Here is a 17661-nt window from a genome sequence, read left to right on the forward strand (position 1 = left end):
ATAAGTTACAAAGGTTTATGTTTTGCACCTGTTTACCTGTTTTTACTTGTATATCAATTAAATATAACTTGCTAAAACAACCAATTATATTATAACAGTCTATGGGAACAGAAGGAATATGTATGTTCAAAATGTAAGAATAACAGAATAAAAATGTTGTGAAAATTAAACAGAAACAATCAACGATCTGCCATTTACAACCAATTCTCCAAATAATTTTAAAACATTAAAGCCATATGAAATTATTTTCTGGTGGTTATAATGTTAAGAAAATTATACGATACAGTATATTGAAAGTGGCATTTTTAAGATCAATTACTCATACAGATAATGCTCGTCGAAGCATATAAACGAGCTATCCCCTAAAAAAAGAGAAATCGTTCACATTATTTCCTATGGCCAGCACTCCTTGTCTAAAAACTTGACAATTTTTGTATGCAGTCAAAGGTTGCAACTCAAGCGTTACAAGCGCTTCCCCATTCTGCTCGTTGATAAAAGTCAAAACTATTAATGGAAGCCTTTTTCAAAAGATACTGTGTACTACATCAAAATTATTGAAAAAATAAAAATAGGTGCATGCCATTTGTGTTTTTAATAACAAGCAATTGAAACATTAAAATTTTTGGGAGGGGTAAAGAATGTTTGGATTTTTCATATAAAATGTATAAATATTTAAACTGTACGAAAAAAATAAAATTCCAAACTTGCTGTCAGTAACTGCAAGTACTCTCAGATCTGTCCTTAGATTCTTTTTGTTGTGGGGATTTATAAGCAACCTGCCACGTCCCCTCTGTGTTTTTGTTAGATGTATTTCTATTTGTATCCATCTGATGAGTTAAGCCTTTTTCAACTGATTTTTATACTGTTTTCTTATGTTGTACTGTTACACAACTGTCCCAGGTTAGGGGGAGGGTTGGCGCCTTCAAACTGATTTAACCCCGCTACATTCTGAATGTGCCTGTCCCAAGCCAGGAGCCTGTAATTCAGTGGTTGTCGTTTGTTGCTTTGTAACATATTTGTTTTTCGTTCATTATTTTGTACATAATTTAGGCCGTTAGTTTTCTCGTTTGAATTGTTTTACATTTGTCATTTCGGGGTCTTTTAGCTGATTATGCGGTATGGGCTTTTCTCACTGTTGAAGGCCGTACGGTGACCTATTATAGTTGTTAATTTCTGTGTCATTTGGTCTCTTGTGGAGAGTTGTCTCATTGGAAATCATACTACATCTTCTTATTTTTATATAGTTGACCAGAAGTGTATTCGAGATAGAAGGTAACAGACAATATTGAGACATGCAGGGTTAGCTGGGTAAAAAAAAGGAGGTAAAGAATTATTAGAGAATAATTGAAAACGTGACAAGCGAACATCCATTATCGAGCGTCACTTATGAGTCTTTTGTAGACGAAACTCGCTCCTGGTTTACAGAATTATAAGCTTGGTATCCTTGGTGAGTTTAGTGTATCCCTTGTATATGTATATGTTAAATGCGTTCTGTTAAAATATACTTTTCACTTTTTTGGTCTTTTTGAAAATGTTGTTTGTGCTGTATTTAGACCCCTCTACCAAGAAATTTGTTTTGCATGCACACGTATAAAAATTGCGGTTTTTATCCAACGCAATCATAGGTTTGAACGTTGTTTTCAATTTAGACTTGTATACATAATATATATATACACTTTTTAGATGTATATATTATTTCTTAATAGCGTACAGTATCGTTTTGATTTTCATAACGATTCGGCGTCCTCGTAAGTAATTCGTTGACTAATATCTAGACGTTTTTTATGTATAGTATTACTTATATATCCCTGTCCTGAACGAGCTCTGAGTAGATAAAAAAGGATCTGGTGTAATTTACTTATGATGGCCTGGTTGGGGTTTTCAGAATAGCGAATAATGGACAAAGACTACAGAAAACAGGTGAAAAAAAAATTTAGAAATTGAGAAAAATAGGCCATAAACATAAAGAATATAGGATAATGGGGCCAGAAAATACAATAAATACATCTAGCATTCATTAATAAGGGGCAACATTAATAAAGAATAGAGAAAAATGCCCCCCCCCCCCCCCCACCCCACACACACACACACATCCAGACCTTCACGTAGCATAATGGCAAATGACACAATTGCCCATACATACATTTTTTATATTAATTTTTCATACAACTACTCTTTGGTATAAGTATTATAACACAATATGATTTCAAAAAATATCGAATGATTTGATATACAGAAACGAAGAGAAACACTGTAGCAATATGGTAAAAACTTGTTGTGCGACTGTTCACAAAACTAAAAACACCAAAAAAATCTCAGTATGGTTGTAAAGTTAATACAAAGACTTACAAAACTAATTACGATCTCCATAGTAGTACCGAAAGTTTTATCAGAGTCGAAAAATAAGACAATTATAGTTACTTTGAATTAATTTTACCATGAAAAATCTTAAGAACACAAATTAGATCCTTCTAGCGATTGAAATAATACAAAATATTTAGATTTGTGCTTGAAGTTACCATTAATTTAACACAAATGCAAATGTTTGATATAAGTTAAATGTACTAGTGAATATAAAATAAAGCAAAGATTAAAATATGAAATCAATTTTGTAGACAGAAATAAATTATTAATATTTCGATTTGCCTCAAGTTAGCTTGATGCTACTAATTTCAAAATCTCTTAAAACACTTTTCCATTATAACTATGAAATGTACATATTTGAAATTGACAGTATCATTTCTTTGATATATTCATAAAAAAGGATTGATCCATGTTGGTCCCGAATGCCATAAATCACGATTTTACTTGAAAAACAATTATTTTGAAATAATAAAACAAGCGATAACGATGTATTAATTGTCATCTAGAATTATCTTACATCTGTCTAATTATCAAGGGAGATAAGTCTTGCCGTACGTCAAAATTAATAAGGTGACAATTGATAGGCTGAAATAATTGTCAACGAATTGGATCTATGTGATTTGGGAATATTAAAAACGTCAGTGATTGAGCGGTAAATTGTGATAGAGAACGACCGTGGGCTTGAGCTGTATATATAAAACGTGAAAAATTAATCCTCATCCTTATTAAGAACAGGGAAGGAACAGCAACGTTAGATAAACTTTATTTAGTTTTTACTGCAGTTAAATTGTTTTAGTTATGTCTGAGAAATTAGCTCAAGTTTTTCTTATCGTTTTTACATCTATGTTTATTTTCACGTTGACTGTATGCAAGGCAGCACCAATGGGAGACTACATACAAGACACAGAAGAATTGACGAATTCGGCTTCAGCGGTAGGTCAACATTTATTATTTATTAAAAAAAAAACGTACTCTTCGCTTACATCCTTAACGTTTAACAATGTACTGTTGCTGTTAAGTAATACTGGTTTGATTAACCATAATATTCAATATTGAACAGCTCTTTTGCTGCAGTTATAGCAGAAGGCATCGACTAGTCATATTTTATGGAGAGGTAGTATTTTTTGATAAATTGTTTGATCCTACATTTCTATCAAACAAAATTGTTTCAGAAGGGAAGTGTAAAATATAGTTTCTTTGTATTGAATATTAGTAAAACAAATAGATACAACATTGATAAAAAAACAATAAGTGTTCTTCTATCATTAATCGAGGGGGAAAATATTCTGTTTTGTGTAAAAAGTTATATAGATAATGTTGGTCCTACCCCAACCCCAAACAAACAAAACATTAATGGTCGGTTCCTTACTGAGACATTCTATAATTGTGTTCACTTTATTACATTGCAATATCTGAGGAAGTCCTATTTCAATTCAGTATCTTTTACATGTACATGTGCATTATTTTATACCTATCTATAGTGCCTAAGGATCTATCTATATTGACAAGCGCAGTGCCAGTAGTTGATGTTTACGTGTTAAAATATGCAAGCATATTAATAAATTATAAATAAATTAATACATAAATTTTGCTTGCCTATACCTTGTATAACAACATATAATACGTCATACATGTATTTATTACATAGGCAGAGATATAAAATGTAGTCATTTGACTACTTTTCTTGGTATAAATAAATATATATATATATATATATATATACAGCCTATTTCATGATTCACTGATAATTCATACTGGCTATCAATTGAGATCTGTATGAAAAATTATTTTTTCGTGTAAAAATAAACAAAGAATGGACACGATTTTGTTTTCTAAAACTTTTATCTTAATCAAAATTCAATTGCATTCCTTCTGTAGTTAATTCCATCCCTTAAGCTTTGGTTTTTATCAACACATGTATATGTATCAAACTACATATTTAAAAACTAATACGTAGGAACTATTGTGTTATAAAAATGTTCTATTCTCTTGTATGCCTTTTCCTGTATTGGCCCGATTAGAGGTTCCTTACTGAAGATTCCAAATGTATTATTTGATTGATTTTTTTTAATTAAATCTATTTCTTCTTAATCTGCTTTATGTTTTTTGTTGTTTTTTTGTTGTTTTTTTTTCACTTGTTTGAATGTCTTCATTCACACGTGTCAAATATATCAAATTAACAATGTATTAAAATTTATATAAGCGTATCTATTAATTTTAACAATATATCACGATTGATTGGTTATCTTTATTTCCTCCATATTACAAACACTGCCTCGTTGGTCTCGTGGTGGCCACAAGGGCGGAAGGTCACGGGTTTGAACCCCGGCCGGGTCAAACCAAAGACTTTGAAATTAGTATGTGCTGCTTCTCCGCTAAGCACACGGCAATAAGGAGGAAGAGAAAAGACTAGTCGGCTCGGAGTCAGAATAAAGAGTCGTGTGTAGGGTGACACATTTTCCAGCGAACTGTTACCTTGTGAATTGGTAGTTGACAATCCGGCTCAGCGTTTCACGCATATTACATAAACATGTTCTCGTCCTGAATATACATGTAATTTGTCGCTGGAAGTTATACAGCCATCATCATCATCATCATCATCATCATCATCATCAAATATTATACAGACAAATTTACAAATTATATGCAACATCTAAGAAATAACACTCTAAAATGGAAACATATAGCTGTGATTTATACTTTTTATCCAGTTTTGGTCCCATCATAAATGAAACATATAAAAGTGTGTCTTCGTCGCAAATGTTTATACAATGACATAACATAAGTTTAGATCAAATATGTGACTATAAAGATCAGATTATATCGAAAACATGGCCTTTAGGTAATAAAACTTTACTCAATACTAGGAGTACAAAATTTGTGCTCAAAACACTAAATCCAGTATTTTGATTTGATGATTTTGGAATCTTGAGTTTGATGATCGTAATCGATTTTTTTATGATCTCAAGTATATAATATGTAGGACTCTAAAGTGCGATGGTCTTTGCTAAAGTGCGATGCCTCCATACGCTAAAGTCCGATGGTCCGCGAAAGTATAGACGTAAGAAACGCAATTGGATTATGACGTTAAGAGTCGTTTATACAAACCAAAAATGTACATGCTGGAAGATGTATTTCATTAACAACTTATAAACCAAGTGTCCATGACTTAATTGATTTAAACATTATCGTGCTCCGTCGGTTAAAGCAAATGTGTGGGGTTTTTTTTCGGGTGCTGGAAGGAGGACTTGTATCTGCAGTTTACAGATCTATACAAAATAGTATACGCATAAGTATACTGTATCCTGCTTTTATTGGAGACCAATGGATACATTAAAATCATTTTAACGTTAATTGCAGTTTTATAAAATACTTTGCGGTCCCCGTTAAAATATTGTGGATTTTATGGAAAAGAAACGTCTGTAAAAAAGGTACATGTTTTCATGCGTAAATTATAAATTGCCCGCTTAATCACTACTTTGTACACTGTTGTAGGAAAATATAACAAGTATTTGTACTCGCTACGAAAAAGGAGAAAACTCGGAAAACACCTCCTTTCTCTCGCATTTGAATTAAAGCTTAATATACAAATAAGTGTTACACATTCCGAAAATGAACGAATTTTGTATTTATAATTTACAGTGACGACTGTAAGGGGATGTGTTCACATAATTGATAGACTGTGTGAACGGTAAGCTACACCAACGATCCAAATATTTGATACGCCCGAATTGTTAAAAATTCATTTCTAGAAAACATAGTATTTTGTGACACCTAAATTACCTTTTTAGCAATAGAAACGAGGTCGATTTTCTAAATCTAGAGCCTACCGGTAGATTATAAAGCCTACTCGCTTTTGCAAAAAAACAATTTTTTAACATCCATGTACTTTGGCGTTTTTAGCCCTATGATCTTACCCTTTTGATTCATCGCACTTTAGCGTGATATACCATCGTAATTTAGCAAATAAACAACTATCGCACTTTAGCGTAAGACACCATCGTACTTTAGCGTAGACCATCGCACTTTAGCGTGACCATCGCACTTTAGAGTCCTACATATATGATATAGTTTAATATCCAGCTTTGTGGTATATATATCAAGCAACTACCACACTTCAGCATTCAGGGGTTTGCGTGGTAAGGTATGGTTCATACTTCCCAGTAACCTTTGAGATTAAGTAAACAACATGTATTGTAGTATTAATCACAAAATACATTCCTTTTTACTTCATTGAATTTATCATATATCATAAGATCATTCTAAACAGTTACCTCCCCTGAGCGTGAAAACCGAACATGAAACTCTTTAACTAATCACACACGAACCACAATCAAACTTTTAATTATCATCTGATAGCATGCAGTGAATTTTTTTTTATAAAATTTGTAATGACTTTTGAGAAATTCATTTAGACATTTCTTTAAATTAGATGCGTGAAATAATTATAAATTCCAAATTTCAAAGCCGGAAACAAAAGCAATAATTACATGTTTGTCATCAGGTTTTGGCATTTGAACTGTTAATGGTGATTTAAAGATATGGAATCAGTCTTCACGATACTGTACAAATAAAGCAAATAATCCTATGCATTTTTAAGTACTAACAATTCCGTGTAATATTTTTATTATTGTTGTCGTATTTTATTGGCCATATCTCGGTTATAAAGCTGAAAGCGAATATGTGTGTTTTTTTTTTAGTAATCACATCTTCAGCGCAAATTATAAAAGTACAAAAATTAATGTATACGACAATATAAAAGACTATTATTTTTTATAGGTAGTAAGATGTCACAAATCAACCCGAACCGACATTTCATTAAAAAAAAACTAATCTCAAGACATATCAACGGATGGATATGACAATTCCCTCATGTACGATATATCGTGATAAGTTCGTAGTACTCACCAAAGCAATTCTAATATCTCCTATATAATTTTATTTTAAATCGTAAGCGATCATTTAATAGTTCGTTTCTTTGACGGTTTCCGCGGCATCAGAGATTTCAATTTGTCGTAGAAGTTTCATAAATATTCTTTCCACTACGCCAATAAATGTCTGTATGACACTTCTTTTTACTTAAATATTACATTAAATATAAAGGGAGTGTTAAATGAGCGATGAGCTAAAGATTATAAAATATATTTAAAAGACAATTGATTGTTCTGGACACCAATTATGGAAATGTTATGTATGCTTGTTCTGGACATCTCTTAGCTTATGGGATATAAAAAGAATATAAAAGCGTAGTTAATCTGTTTTGATGTTTCCCGTTTACTACATCTGTGATAACATTCATTGGTCCTGTGTGTTACAAAATTTACTAAGCTTTAGGATTAACTCGTTTATCATTTCTTCATTTGACATTCACATAAGTATAGTAACCTTATCCTTCCTGGTATAAAAAAAAACGTTTATACAACCTATTTCAAGATTCACTGATAATTCATACTGACTATCAATTAATATATATATAAAATTTTTCATTTATTATAACAATGAATGGACACGATTTTGTTTTCCACAACTTTTATCCTAATTGAAAATCAATTGCATTCCTTCTTAAGCATAAGTATTAAAGAATAATAGAGATGATTTACCAAGGCGTGATGTAGGTCCAAATTTTTCATTTTAATTCTTATCATGGTTATAATACACCAACACGTGCAAATAATTTAGATATCGAATGAAGTACATTAAGAGTAAACTTTGTTTTTACTCTTCCAAATATATTTAAAACAATAGCTGAACGCAGATAATAGTTATATAAAAATAATGAGATGTGGTAAGAATGCCAATGAGAAAACAACTAAATGTGAACAATTACAGGTCACCGTAAGGCCGTCAAGAATCGGCAAAACCCATTCCGTATAGTAAGCTATAAAAGTCTCCGGTATGACAAAATATGAAACTAAATTCATTAGAGAAAACAAGCGACCTAATTTATACTTTAATAAACAATGAATGAAAAGAAATTGGCAGTTTAGTTTTTATTATTTTGCTCGAGAAATACATTCCAAAAGAGCGTTTGTGAATGTACGTATGAAATAAAAAATGTAACACTTGACTTATGTTTTATAAATTAATTTACATTTAAGATACAACCATTCCCTCGCGATTCTCCCACTTGTTTGGTGATGTCCCTTTGATTGCAATAAAGATAACGTCACACTCCCCCTTATCTGTTAATATAATTCAACGAATAGTAGTCAAATCTCTAAAACTCGATTTGGCAGCCAGTCAATCCGAAAATTTCGTTAAGATTATTACAAATGACATGATACACCTAGCGTGTGAAAATAATGCAGAACGAATGATAAAAATGTCATGATCTAAATCGCACCCTAGTCGTACTCTTCCAACCATAGTATTATACAAAGCATATACTCGAACAACTATGGACATTAACGTGTAACGTAAATATGCGTAATGTGTAAACAGTCGGGTCGCTGATCAAATTACATTCAGCTGACCATTAACATGGCATCTTAATACTGCCCCATGGGACCGGAAGTCATTATTCGTTTATATTTAACTATCAAGTATACATTTTCTACCAACATTTATCCATTATCTGTCCTTGTACTGGGGGGAAAGTGACATACACATTCGCTATGTGGTCATTCTTTTATTATTAAATTATACAACAACAAAAAATCTAAAAGTACTTTAAATGTGTCACTGAAGACGGCCAAGTAAATGAATCTTACGAGGGAGGCTACACGTAAATTAAATTCTTCCTCGCCCTGCTTGTCCGAATTTAATTTTAACGTATTTCTCTAATCTTTATTCAATTGTCTATAGATAGAAGAACACATAGATATGATTGGTTGCTCGCAATAACTTCTTATTTACACTTGCGACGCAACTTTTATTTTAATTTGTTGTACCATGGAAGTATAGACAATAATAATTCCATGATTGTACAAACTTCTCTACTAAAAAGTCATATAGATACATGAATTAAATATGGCAGCAACTATATACAAATTTAAAATCTGACAAACTACATCGTTACATGGAGCATCTTCAAAACCGATACATTTAAATTCTGAACTTTGTATTGTATCATATAACCGCGCCCTACAAACCGCCAAAACTGTGACTTGTTTGGTTTCCCAAGCACCTAACATCAAGGAGACTTCAAGTAATGTATAACTAGCTATAGTTATAGCTATATATATATATCGATTCTCTGATATATAAATCATTTTAATAGCAAACGGGGGAAACTGTATTTCATACGAAATTAAATTTATTGATTGAATACGAATGGTGTTACCTTTGAATATGAATAGAAAAACCACAACATGGTGTAAACCGCCTCGGTAATCAATAGCTTGTGGCAGCATGTCTGCACAGAGTGTTGAAGTTTGTGGGCTAAATCACCGAATAAGTTGCACCAAATCATAATTAATTGTCTTTGTATTTTCTGCCTCTCAAAAAAGCAAGTAAGAACCCGACATAAGTGGTCTGTTTGGATTCATGAGATGACCAACAGTGAAAGGAGAAATCAGAAAAGCCTGTTTTAGGATTTGCGTTTTACAAACTAGGTTCTATTTTAAATCTACTTTATCATTAAATGAAACATTTTCACACGACACATTAAAAAAATAAACATGTTATACGAAAGAATTTCACAAAAGGGCGTTTTCATGCCAAACCTTAATTGATTTATTTCTAAGAAATTTTCACTTTTCTATGCATTATTATCTTTATGTTGAAAGATGCTACAGTGTGTTAAGCAAATGGCAAAAATAAAGTTTCAAACAATACATATACATAAACAGACAGGAACTTCAAATCGTTCAGACATATAGCCTAGTTGTCCTGACTGGAAATGACATTACAAAGTCGCATGTGATTTTAAATAAAATACAGTGAAGATACGACTTAAGACAAACGTATTGTCAAAAGTCAGCTGCTTGGATGTTCTGCATGGAGTTAACTGCTGCATGAATTTCTGTTTTACTTTCATATTGCAAGTCCAATTTGCAAGTCATTTGTGTACATTGTTTTTGAGGCTGTGTCTCAAAACTGAGATATTTTGCCTCCCTTTTAAATCATTTTAATAACGAGCATTTTTTTGTTTCTGTATATGCATTTTGTAAAAGTAGGTCATACGCACACAACGAATAATAGTTCGTGTTTGTTTCGATATATGAATTTTGTAAAATTACAACACACGCAAACAACAAACATAAGGTTTTTTTTATATAGATACATGTACCGTAATAATGTTATTTATCTTATTCAATTTATTTTTGTTTGTCTTTTCAAAGTTCAAATAAAAAGACCACACTCATCCTTTACAACATTGAATAAATATTGCAGGAATTACATTTAGATACATTTCATCAATAAAAAGGAGTATAATTGATTCCCATAGGAATTCCACATCAACTCATCTTAGTGCTAAGACAAAAGACAAGAGATGCCATTGTATTTCAATTATTGTCTCGTAAAAACATGCAGTAGTAGTTTGATATCTCAGCTAACCAATTATCTAAGGACTATCTTTAAATTTAGAACACTGAATACTCCGTAAAACTGGAAATATTGTTATCATCCCAGTGGATACTGCGTCAATCATTGCCGAGGATTTTATGTAGTTTCATTTATGTTAAATCTCAGATGGGACACCTTTGATGGTAGATTAATTGTAAAAACAATGCTCGTGACGAGAATGATTTAATAGCAAATACCTAGCCGGAATGTTCTTAATTTCCTCTCGGAAATCATAAGTTGAAGTAACCACAGAAAAAACTAACCTTTTCGAGATGATTATAGTCATTATTTTCATTGGATTTGAAATAAGATTTGGTTACAAGATTTGCATACTATGACTACCAAGTTGTGAAAAGAGCACTTTACATAAATATACTTGATTGAATTTAGTAATAATGTGAATTTAGGAGTGTCAATGGAAGAACTATTTATCTTTATAAGATATGTTATACTACACAGCGTATGAAAAAACCACTGAAAGTTATAATTATCTGATTAACAAATCAAGGCAACAAAAATAGTGTTTTGGTCATCTGATCCCTTGGTTAGTCTGAACGATTTAATTGTTCCAAAAGAACAGGTGTTCTATCGAGACACCAACGGTGAATTCTAGCACAAGAGGTGCTGAATATGTCATCAAGTACGGGCAATGAAAAATAGTAAAATCTGTTTGTGGAACAAGCACCGAAAGGACCAGAGCACGCACTGATCGCCTAATATCAGATAATTAATTTTCAATCGGATGTATTTTTTTTTTTAACTCAATGTAAAATATTAGATCGGGCCTTGATTGAAGGCCTATATGTCCACGTAGTTGTGACTGAAAACCCACTTCAGTGCATTTTGACTATGACAGGTGTTCGAGAATCATGTTTAATTCTGTTATTTTTTTTATGGAAAGGTGTTGTACACTTGATAAACCGATAAATGTAAAAGCTTGTCAGTTAGACCTGCATTGAAGCTAAGTATTTTTGTCGTCAATAAAATGGACTACCCGCAAACATGTTCAAGGATGTTCGTTACTCTTGTTTTTGACTTTTTGTCAGATATTTGGAATCCTCTAGTTATATCCATGTAGGGCCAATAAAAATTTTGCAAGCTAACCCCTACCCTTCTTTTCATTCTTTTATTACATACAGTTTGAAAAGCCATTTTTTAAAATCTTATAAGGCTTGTCATTTTTTCATAGTTTATGAAAGAAAAAAAGTGCAAATGTTAAATGGATAGAAACTCAAGAGAGAATCATTTCCCGCCAAATTTTAAAAACTTAGTCATTTTGAAACAGAGGAGCGAACATCCTTAAGCCCGCCACATTCTGTATGTGCCTGTATGTAGTCTTCTGCATACCATATTTGTTTTTAGTTTAGGTTTTTGGTGGAGAGTTGTCTCATTGGAAATCATACCATATCTTCCAACCACATGTCCCCTTTCAAAAGCATTGATCGTCAAAATAAAGCCCCCCCCCCTTCCCCCCCCCTGGATCCGCCACTGTCAGACTTATAATTTATATCAGATATAGTTTATAAAAGAGTATCGTGGGACATTTAATACAAGTATTATTGAACTGGTTGTACGATTAAGTGTCCTTTTTTTGTTACCTCTCCTTAATGGTCGTTTCATCTGTTATGATCTTGAAGTTTATAAATGTGATTAAATACTTATTCTCTCGTTATTTTATTTGTTTTAGAATTTGATGTTATCACCCCAATACAGAGAAGCAATTTTACGTAATTTGATGTCGGATCAAGTAAACCAATCGACAGAGAATGACAGTGTCCCATACAGTAGCGAAAATCTGAAGAGATCCAGTTTTAGAAGAATGATGTCGGCAGCTAAAAGAATGGCATTGGCTAGATCTAGCAGGGGTAAGTACAGACACATGTAGACAGCACTGGGAAAAAATGTTGTGTGCTCGAGAAATTTTGCATTGCAATATTGCACCTGTTGCCTCTTCAAAAAAAAACATTTTATTGTTAGTTGCTATGCATAAAGTCCGACATTCTCCCAAAATAGGACATTTGATTTCATGTCTTAATGACCTTCGAAAAGCCACCAGACGACCCCTAAACACAGTTCTTACTGCTAGACAGTAAAAGTCAAAGTTTCCGCATTTCTTTACCCCAGTTAACCTTGATATTCCAAGGATTTTAGGAATTTTAGCATAGAACATCAGTTAACTTTGTAACTATGGTCTCAAGCTGTAAGCCTTTTTTTCGACCTATTGCCTCTCGAATCCACATAAAAAGAAAAGTAGATAGATGAAAGTAAAACTTTTATAAAATGATTGATTGATTCGTTGTTGGTTGATTAATATCCAGTTGGAAATTCCCTGTGATTTTTAAGGAGCAAATTAACAATACATCCAATCGGTAGGTTAAGCAACGTGGGACAGCTTGTTGGATAGTGGCAGACATTTTTACTACCAACATACCACTTTCCGACCCTAAAATAGTTTTTGCAAGAGTTTACGTGAGTGCACACTCATTATACATGAGGCTTCGAATTTAAGGTCCGTTTTATGACATAACGTGACTATGTATTTGTACATTCTGCACAACCAAGCGGGCTAAACACAGGTCTTTATGTCGTACGATAGGTGTCAAAGTTAATAAATACACTTTCGGGGTTCCATTGTACGAAATTTCAAAGTAGTAAAATGATTACATTGCAATTTTTAAATTTTAAGTCTGGCACACTGCAATTTCAAATTCTAACGTTGCCATTCTGTACTTTAGGAATTTGTTCAAATGTCTACCCTTTAACTTTATAAATACGATTTCAAGGTTAAACCTAATTTTGTCTATTGTCTCCAACGTATTACTACGTGGATCATTTAAAAAATTGCCTTCTCTGTGTAAATAATGAGGACATGTGTCATGCAGAATTAGATTAGCCATGCAGAGCATAATACATCTACAATATTTCAACATGAGACGTATTTGCTAGAATTCACAGCTAAAACAAACAAATATAATCTGTATGTATAGACGGAGATGTAGGGCATACGTCAATGAGACAACAACCCAACGAAACAAAACAAACCTAACTAAAATACTTTGTATTCTTCCTACCTTTTTTAAGATGACATACAAGCCTTTAAATGAATTAATGCATCCTAAAGACTATAAAACTACACAAAATGCTTATATGAGAGCGAGCATTCTCTGATATAGTATATTATGGTTTTTATTTGGTTTTTTGTTTGTTTGTTTGTTCTTATGTATTTGTTATCTGTTATACCGTTATTTCAAAGTAAATTGCCATTTCTGTACTAATTTTCATTGTTTTTATCATGTGTTCTTATACTAGAAAGTACCTTTTGTTTGTTAAATTTGAACAGACCTATTTCTATAGTATACATGTGTTTGAATTTGAACAGACCTATTGTTATAGTATACATTTGTTTGAATTTTCTTTTATAAATTTCAGGTGGTGTAGCTCTTTGCTTATGGAAAGTTTGCCCAGCTGGTCCATGGTTGTCACGACAATAAGACAAAACAGAAAATATCATCATTTTAATTACGCCCATAACAGTCTGAGATTAAAATAAAATGTAGTATGGGATTTAAAAAGCAATAAATCAAATTTGACATTTTGAAAGAATCAAATTATAAATTCTCACGCTATCAAACATGGAAGCCTCCCATTGCAATATTTTGTTTACATGTATATATAGAATTATGCCTTATGATCTACGAGATCTCGTTAACATACTGGTATCTTAATTTCCCAATGGGATGAGTATGTTTACTATTTGTTAAGACGAAGCTTGGGAAAAGTTTAATTTTAAGATGATATCTCTCTGTGATAGTCTATAGGGTATGACAACATGATTTTGCTAAATAAATTAAGTTTACTAAGTTACTAATTCGTGCTTTCTTCTTATACATATACTTTGAAAAGCAAGTATAAATATATCCCTAAAAAATGTCTGATGAAAACAATTTTCAAAAGATTCAGTCGAAGGAGGCATATGATTGGAAAAAAGAAAAAACCTAAAAATATACAAATGTAGAAAAAAAAATATGAAAAAATAAATTTAAAAAACAAATTTATCCCGCCCGAAAAAGCAGAAAAAAAACCAAACAAAAATGACAAAAATACAAAATACAAAATTAGACAATTCAATAGAAAAAGAATTAAAATCCTACAAAAAGAACAAATGTTAAAAAACGAAAAAATATATAATAGACTTATTCATTCAATACTTTTTATAGGGGAGTGATTTTATTTGATAGGCCTAGGTTATACTCTTCAATATATGAAAATATGGTGATTTGGTACGATTGCCAATGAGACATCTATCCATCTGAGTCCATAGGACGTGTGTATAAGCAAACCTGTATGACATAAAACGTTGTAGAGGGTGTCGTATTCATGTCCCGTATCTTGGCTACTCTTTATTATGTAAAACAAGATTTTGGCAAAACATTGTTAATTTTACAGGAACAGCAATTCACATCTATGTATCTATGTATATTGAATAACAAAGAAAGACATAAATGGGCTACCAACTTTCTGTCAACAGCAAACAATTTGTTTTTGGCGGCTAAGGAGTTACTGCTCCACTTGTTCCTGACGGCTAATGAGTTACTGCTCCACTTGTTCTTGATGGGTAAGGAGTTACTGCTCCACTTGCTAGATACATCAAATTGGTGTCATTTTACATTCCCACGTGATAAGTCAGACAGTGATAAAATAGAAGATACCAATCATAAATCTAAGGAGGATTGCGAGCACAGTCAAAGAACACAAACCAACTATAAACATTAAACTAAGATAACAAGAATAGCTTGAAACACTTTAAGGGTGCTACCATTTGATTTTTATGGGAGCAGGATGAGCAACTTGACAAAAAAAAAGGCAGGATGACAATTTATGTAAAAAAAGTCAAGATAAACTAATAAAAAAAAGACAGAGTATAGAGTGAAATATAAATAGGCAGGGCAGAGATTACAACTAAAAAAATGCAGGACAAAATTTTTCATCCTAGCTTCCCCCACCCCCCCCCCCCCCCCCCCCCCCCACCATAAAAATCAGATGGTAGCTTCCTAATGTGAGTATACTAGATTCAAACAGATCAAATTTGTTTTGTAGCTGATAAGTTCGCGAAAAATTTCATACAACTTTTAAAAAAGACAGAAGCCTATGAGGATGCACTTTTTGACATTTGCACATTATTTGTCATCGTGAATCTTTTTATTCAAGAGTGCTATTTTCTCAATAAGTTATGAATAAGAACGTTGAATAAGTAGAGATGTTGGGTACAGAGCAAGGGGACAGCGCACAGAAACAATAAAAGAAAGAGAATCCGGAGATTAAAGACATATGAATCTTCAAATTTAAAAAAAAAAGGAATATGTTTTATATACTTGAATGGCTAAGGTTTCACTACATAACACGTGTACATGAACTTTCTTGTAAAAGAAAATCCTTTATATTATCAAAAATTAATTTTCATAAATGTACTGCTATTGAATTTTTGTCTTCCCGTACTCTAATTCGCCGATATTTTTCCGTTTGCATTAACCTTAACTACGCGACGTTTGTTTTTGTTCAATCATTTATAAAAGTGAAATAATGAAATAATAATTCGCTTTTAGCAGCCAATTTGGTTCAATTTTGTCAAAATAAGTAAAGAAACATCGGTGATGAATTATTCACCTCCAAGTGAATAATTCGACCTCATTGAATCATTATTCATGTGACCTTCAATTTAACCCTTTGCTAGAGATTGGTTACACATGTATTAGTCGTGTTCAGCCATTAAAAGGAAAAGAATGTCAACATTGAAAGTGAAACAAAGGTGAACCATTTCGTTGACTGAATCGATCCACATAAAAAACATTCTTATACAGGTAAAAACGATGATTAACTTATTTTTTTAACCTATAACATGAAATCAAACAGACCTAGAAAAGTCCAATTGCACAAGGTCGATATCTGTTTATATTTATGTTTATGTCGGGTTATGTGACCGTTGGCAGTCTTCGGAGGTCATTTCAATGGTTAATTAGATGGCGTCTAAACCAAAATACACACGAAATGCTGATATATATTATCTAGTGTCTGCATTGTTAACTGTTTATCTTAGACTTATTGTAATTATTGGATATACGTTTTAGTATGTTATAAATCAAATATGAGAATTTGAGTCAAATCGGTGAACATGAATTTGACAGCTAATGCCCCTTTAAAGAACAAATTAAATACATCAAATCATTGAACAACTGCAAAGGAAAAGTTTCATATAAAAAAGTGCATACATGACTTAGTTTAGTGTATATGCATGCATTGGTTCACTAATTTCGATAACATTTTAATTACAAGAAATTCACATTCTTATTATATCCAGTAGTTCTCGTCTTGATATACATGTAGTATTTGCCAATTGAACGAAAAAACACTCATACGTCAATCCACCCATAACAACAACAATATGATTAATATTGATCACATGATGAGTATTGTGGAGCAGGAACTGTCGACCTTTCCGGTGCAACTTTCGGGAGGTCACTCCGGTCTTTGAGTAGGGTTTCTCTATAGTATTCAGTAGACTATTGTTTGTATTTTCATCTATTTCTTTTGGTCATGGTATTGTATTGTCTGTCTGCGGATTGTGCTTTTATTTGGCGTCTCCGTCCTTTTTGACAACGTTACTTATTAGGGAGCCATGAAGGGCACCAAACTGTTGACAAAAATTAAATTAAATATTGCAAATTCACAAATCGACTTTGTAAATATGTTGTGACTCCAGAAGTAGAAAAAAAAAACCGAATAAATTAGGAG

At 32.2% G+C, this 17661-nt stretch overlaps 1 protein-coding gene across 1 annotated transcript; it reads left to right on the forward strand.

Annotated features, from left to right (window-relative positions):
- The first annotated feature begins 3077 nt into the window (after nt 1-3077).
- Nucleotides 3078-14736, forward strand: LOC127720966 (uncharacterized). Its single transcript, XM_052227689.1, has 3 exons — nt 3078-3297; nt 12560-12737; nt 14302-14736. The coding sequence occupies exons 1-3, from the start codon at nt 3163-3165 to the stop codon at nt 14361-14363; spliced, it is 375 nt and encodes a 124-aa protein (XP_052083649.1). The 5' UTR covers nt 3078-3162; the 3' UTR covers nt 14364-14736.
- The last annotated feature ends 2925 nt before the right edge of the window (nt 14737-17661 follow it).

This window comes from Mytilus californianus, unplaced genomic scaffold (assembly GCF_021869535.1).
Source record: "Mytilus californianus isolate M0D057914Y unplaced genomic scaffold, xbMytCali1.0.p SCAF_11, whole genome shotgun sequence".
Classification (NCBI taxonomy): Eukaryota; Metazoa; Mollusca; class Bivalvia; order Mytilida; family Mytilidae; genus Mytilus; species Mytilus californianus.

Coding starts and splice junctions, on each gene's coding strand:
- LOC127720966 (XM_052227689.1), top strand. CDS start 3,163: ATGTCTGAGAAATTAGCTCAAGTTTTTCTTATCGTTTTTACATCTATG. Junction 3,298..12,559: donor TGACGAATTCGGCTTCAGCG/GTAGGTCAACAT, acceptor TATTTGTTTTAG/AATTTGATGTTATCACCCCA. Junction 12,738..14,301: donor ATTGGCTAGATCTAGCAGGG/GTAAGTACAGAC, acceptor TATAAATTTCAG/GTGGTGTAGCTCTTTGCTTA.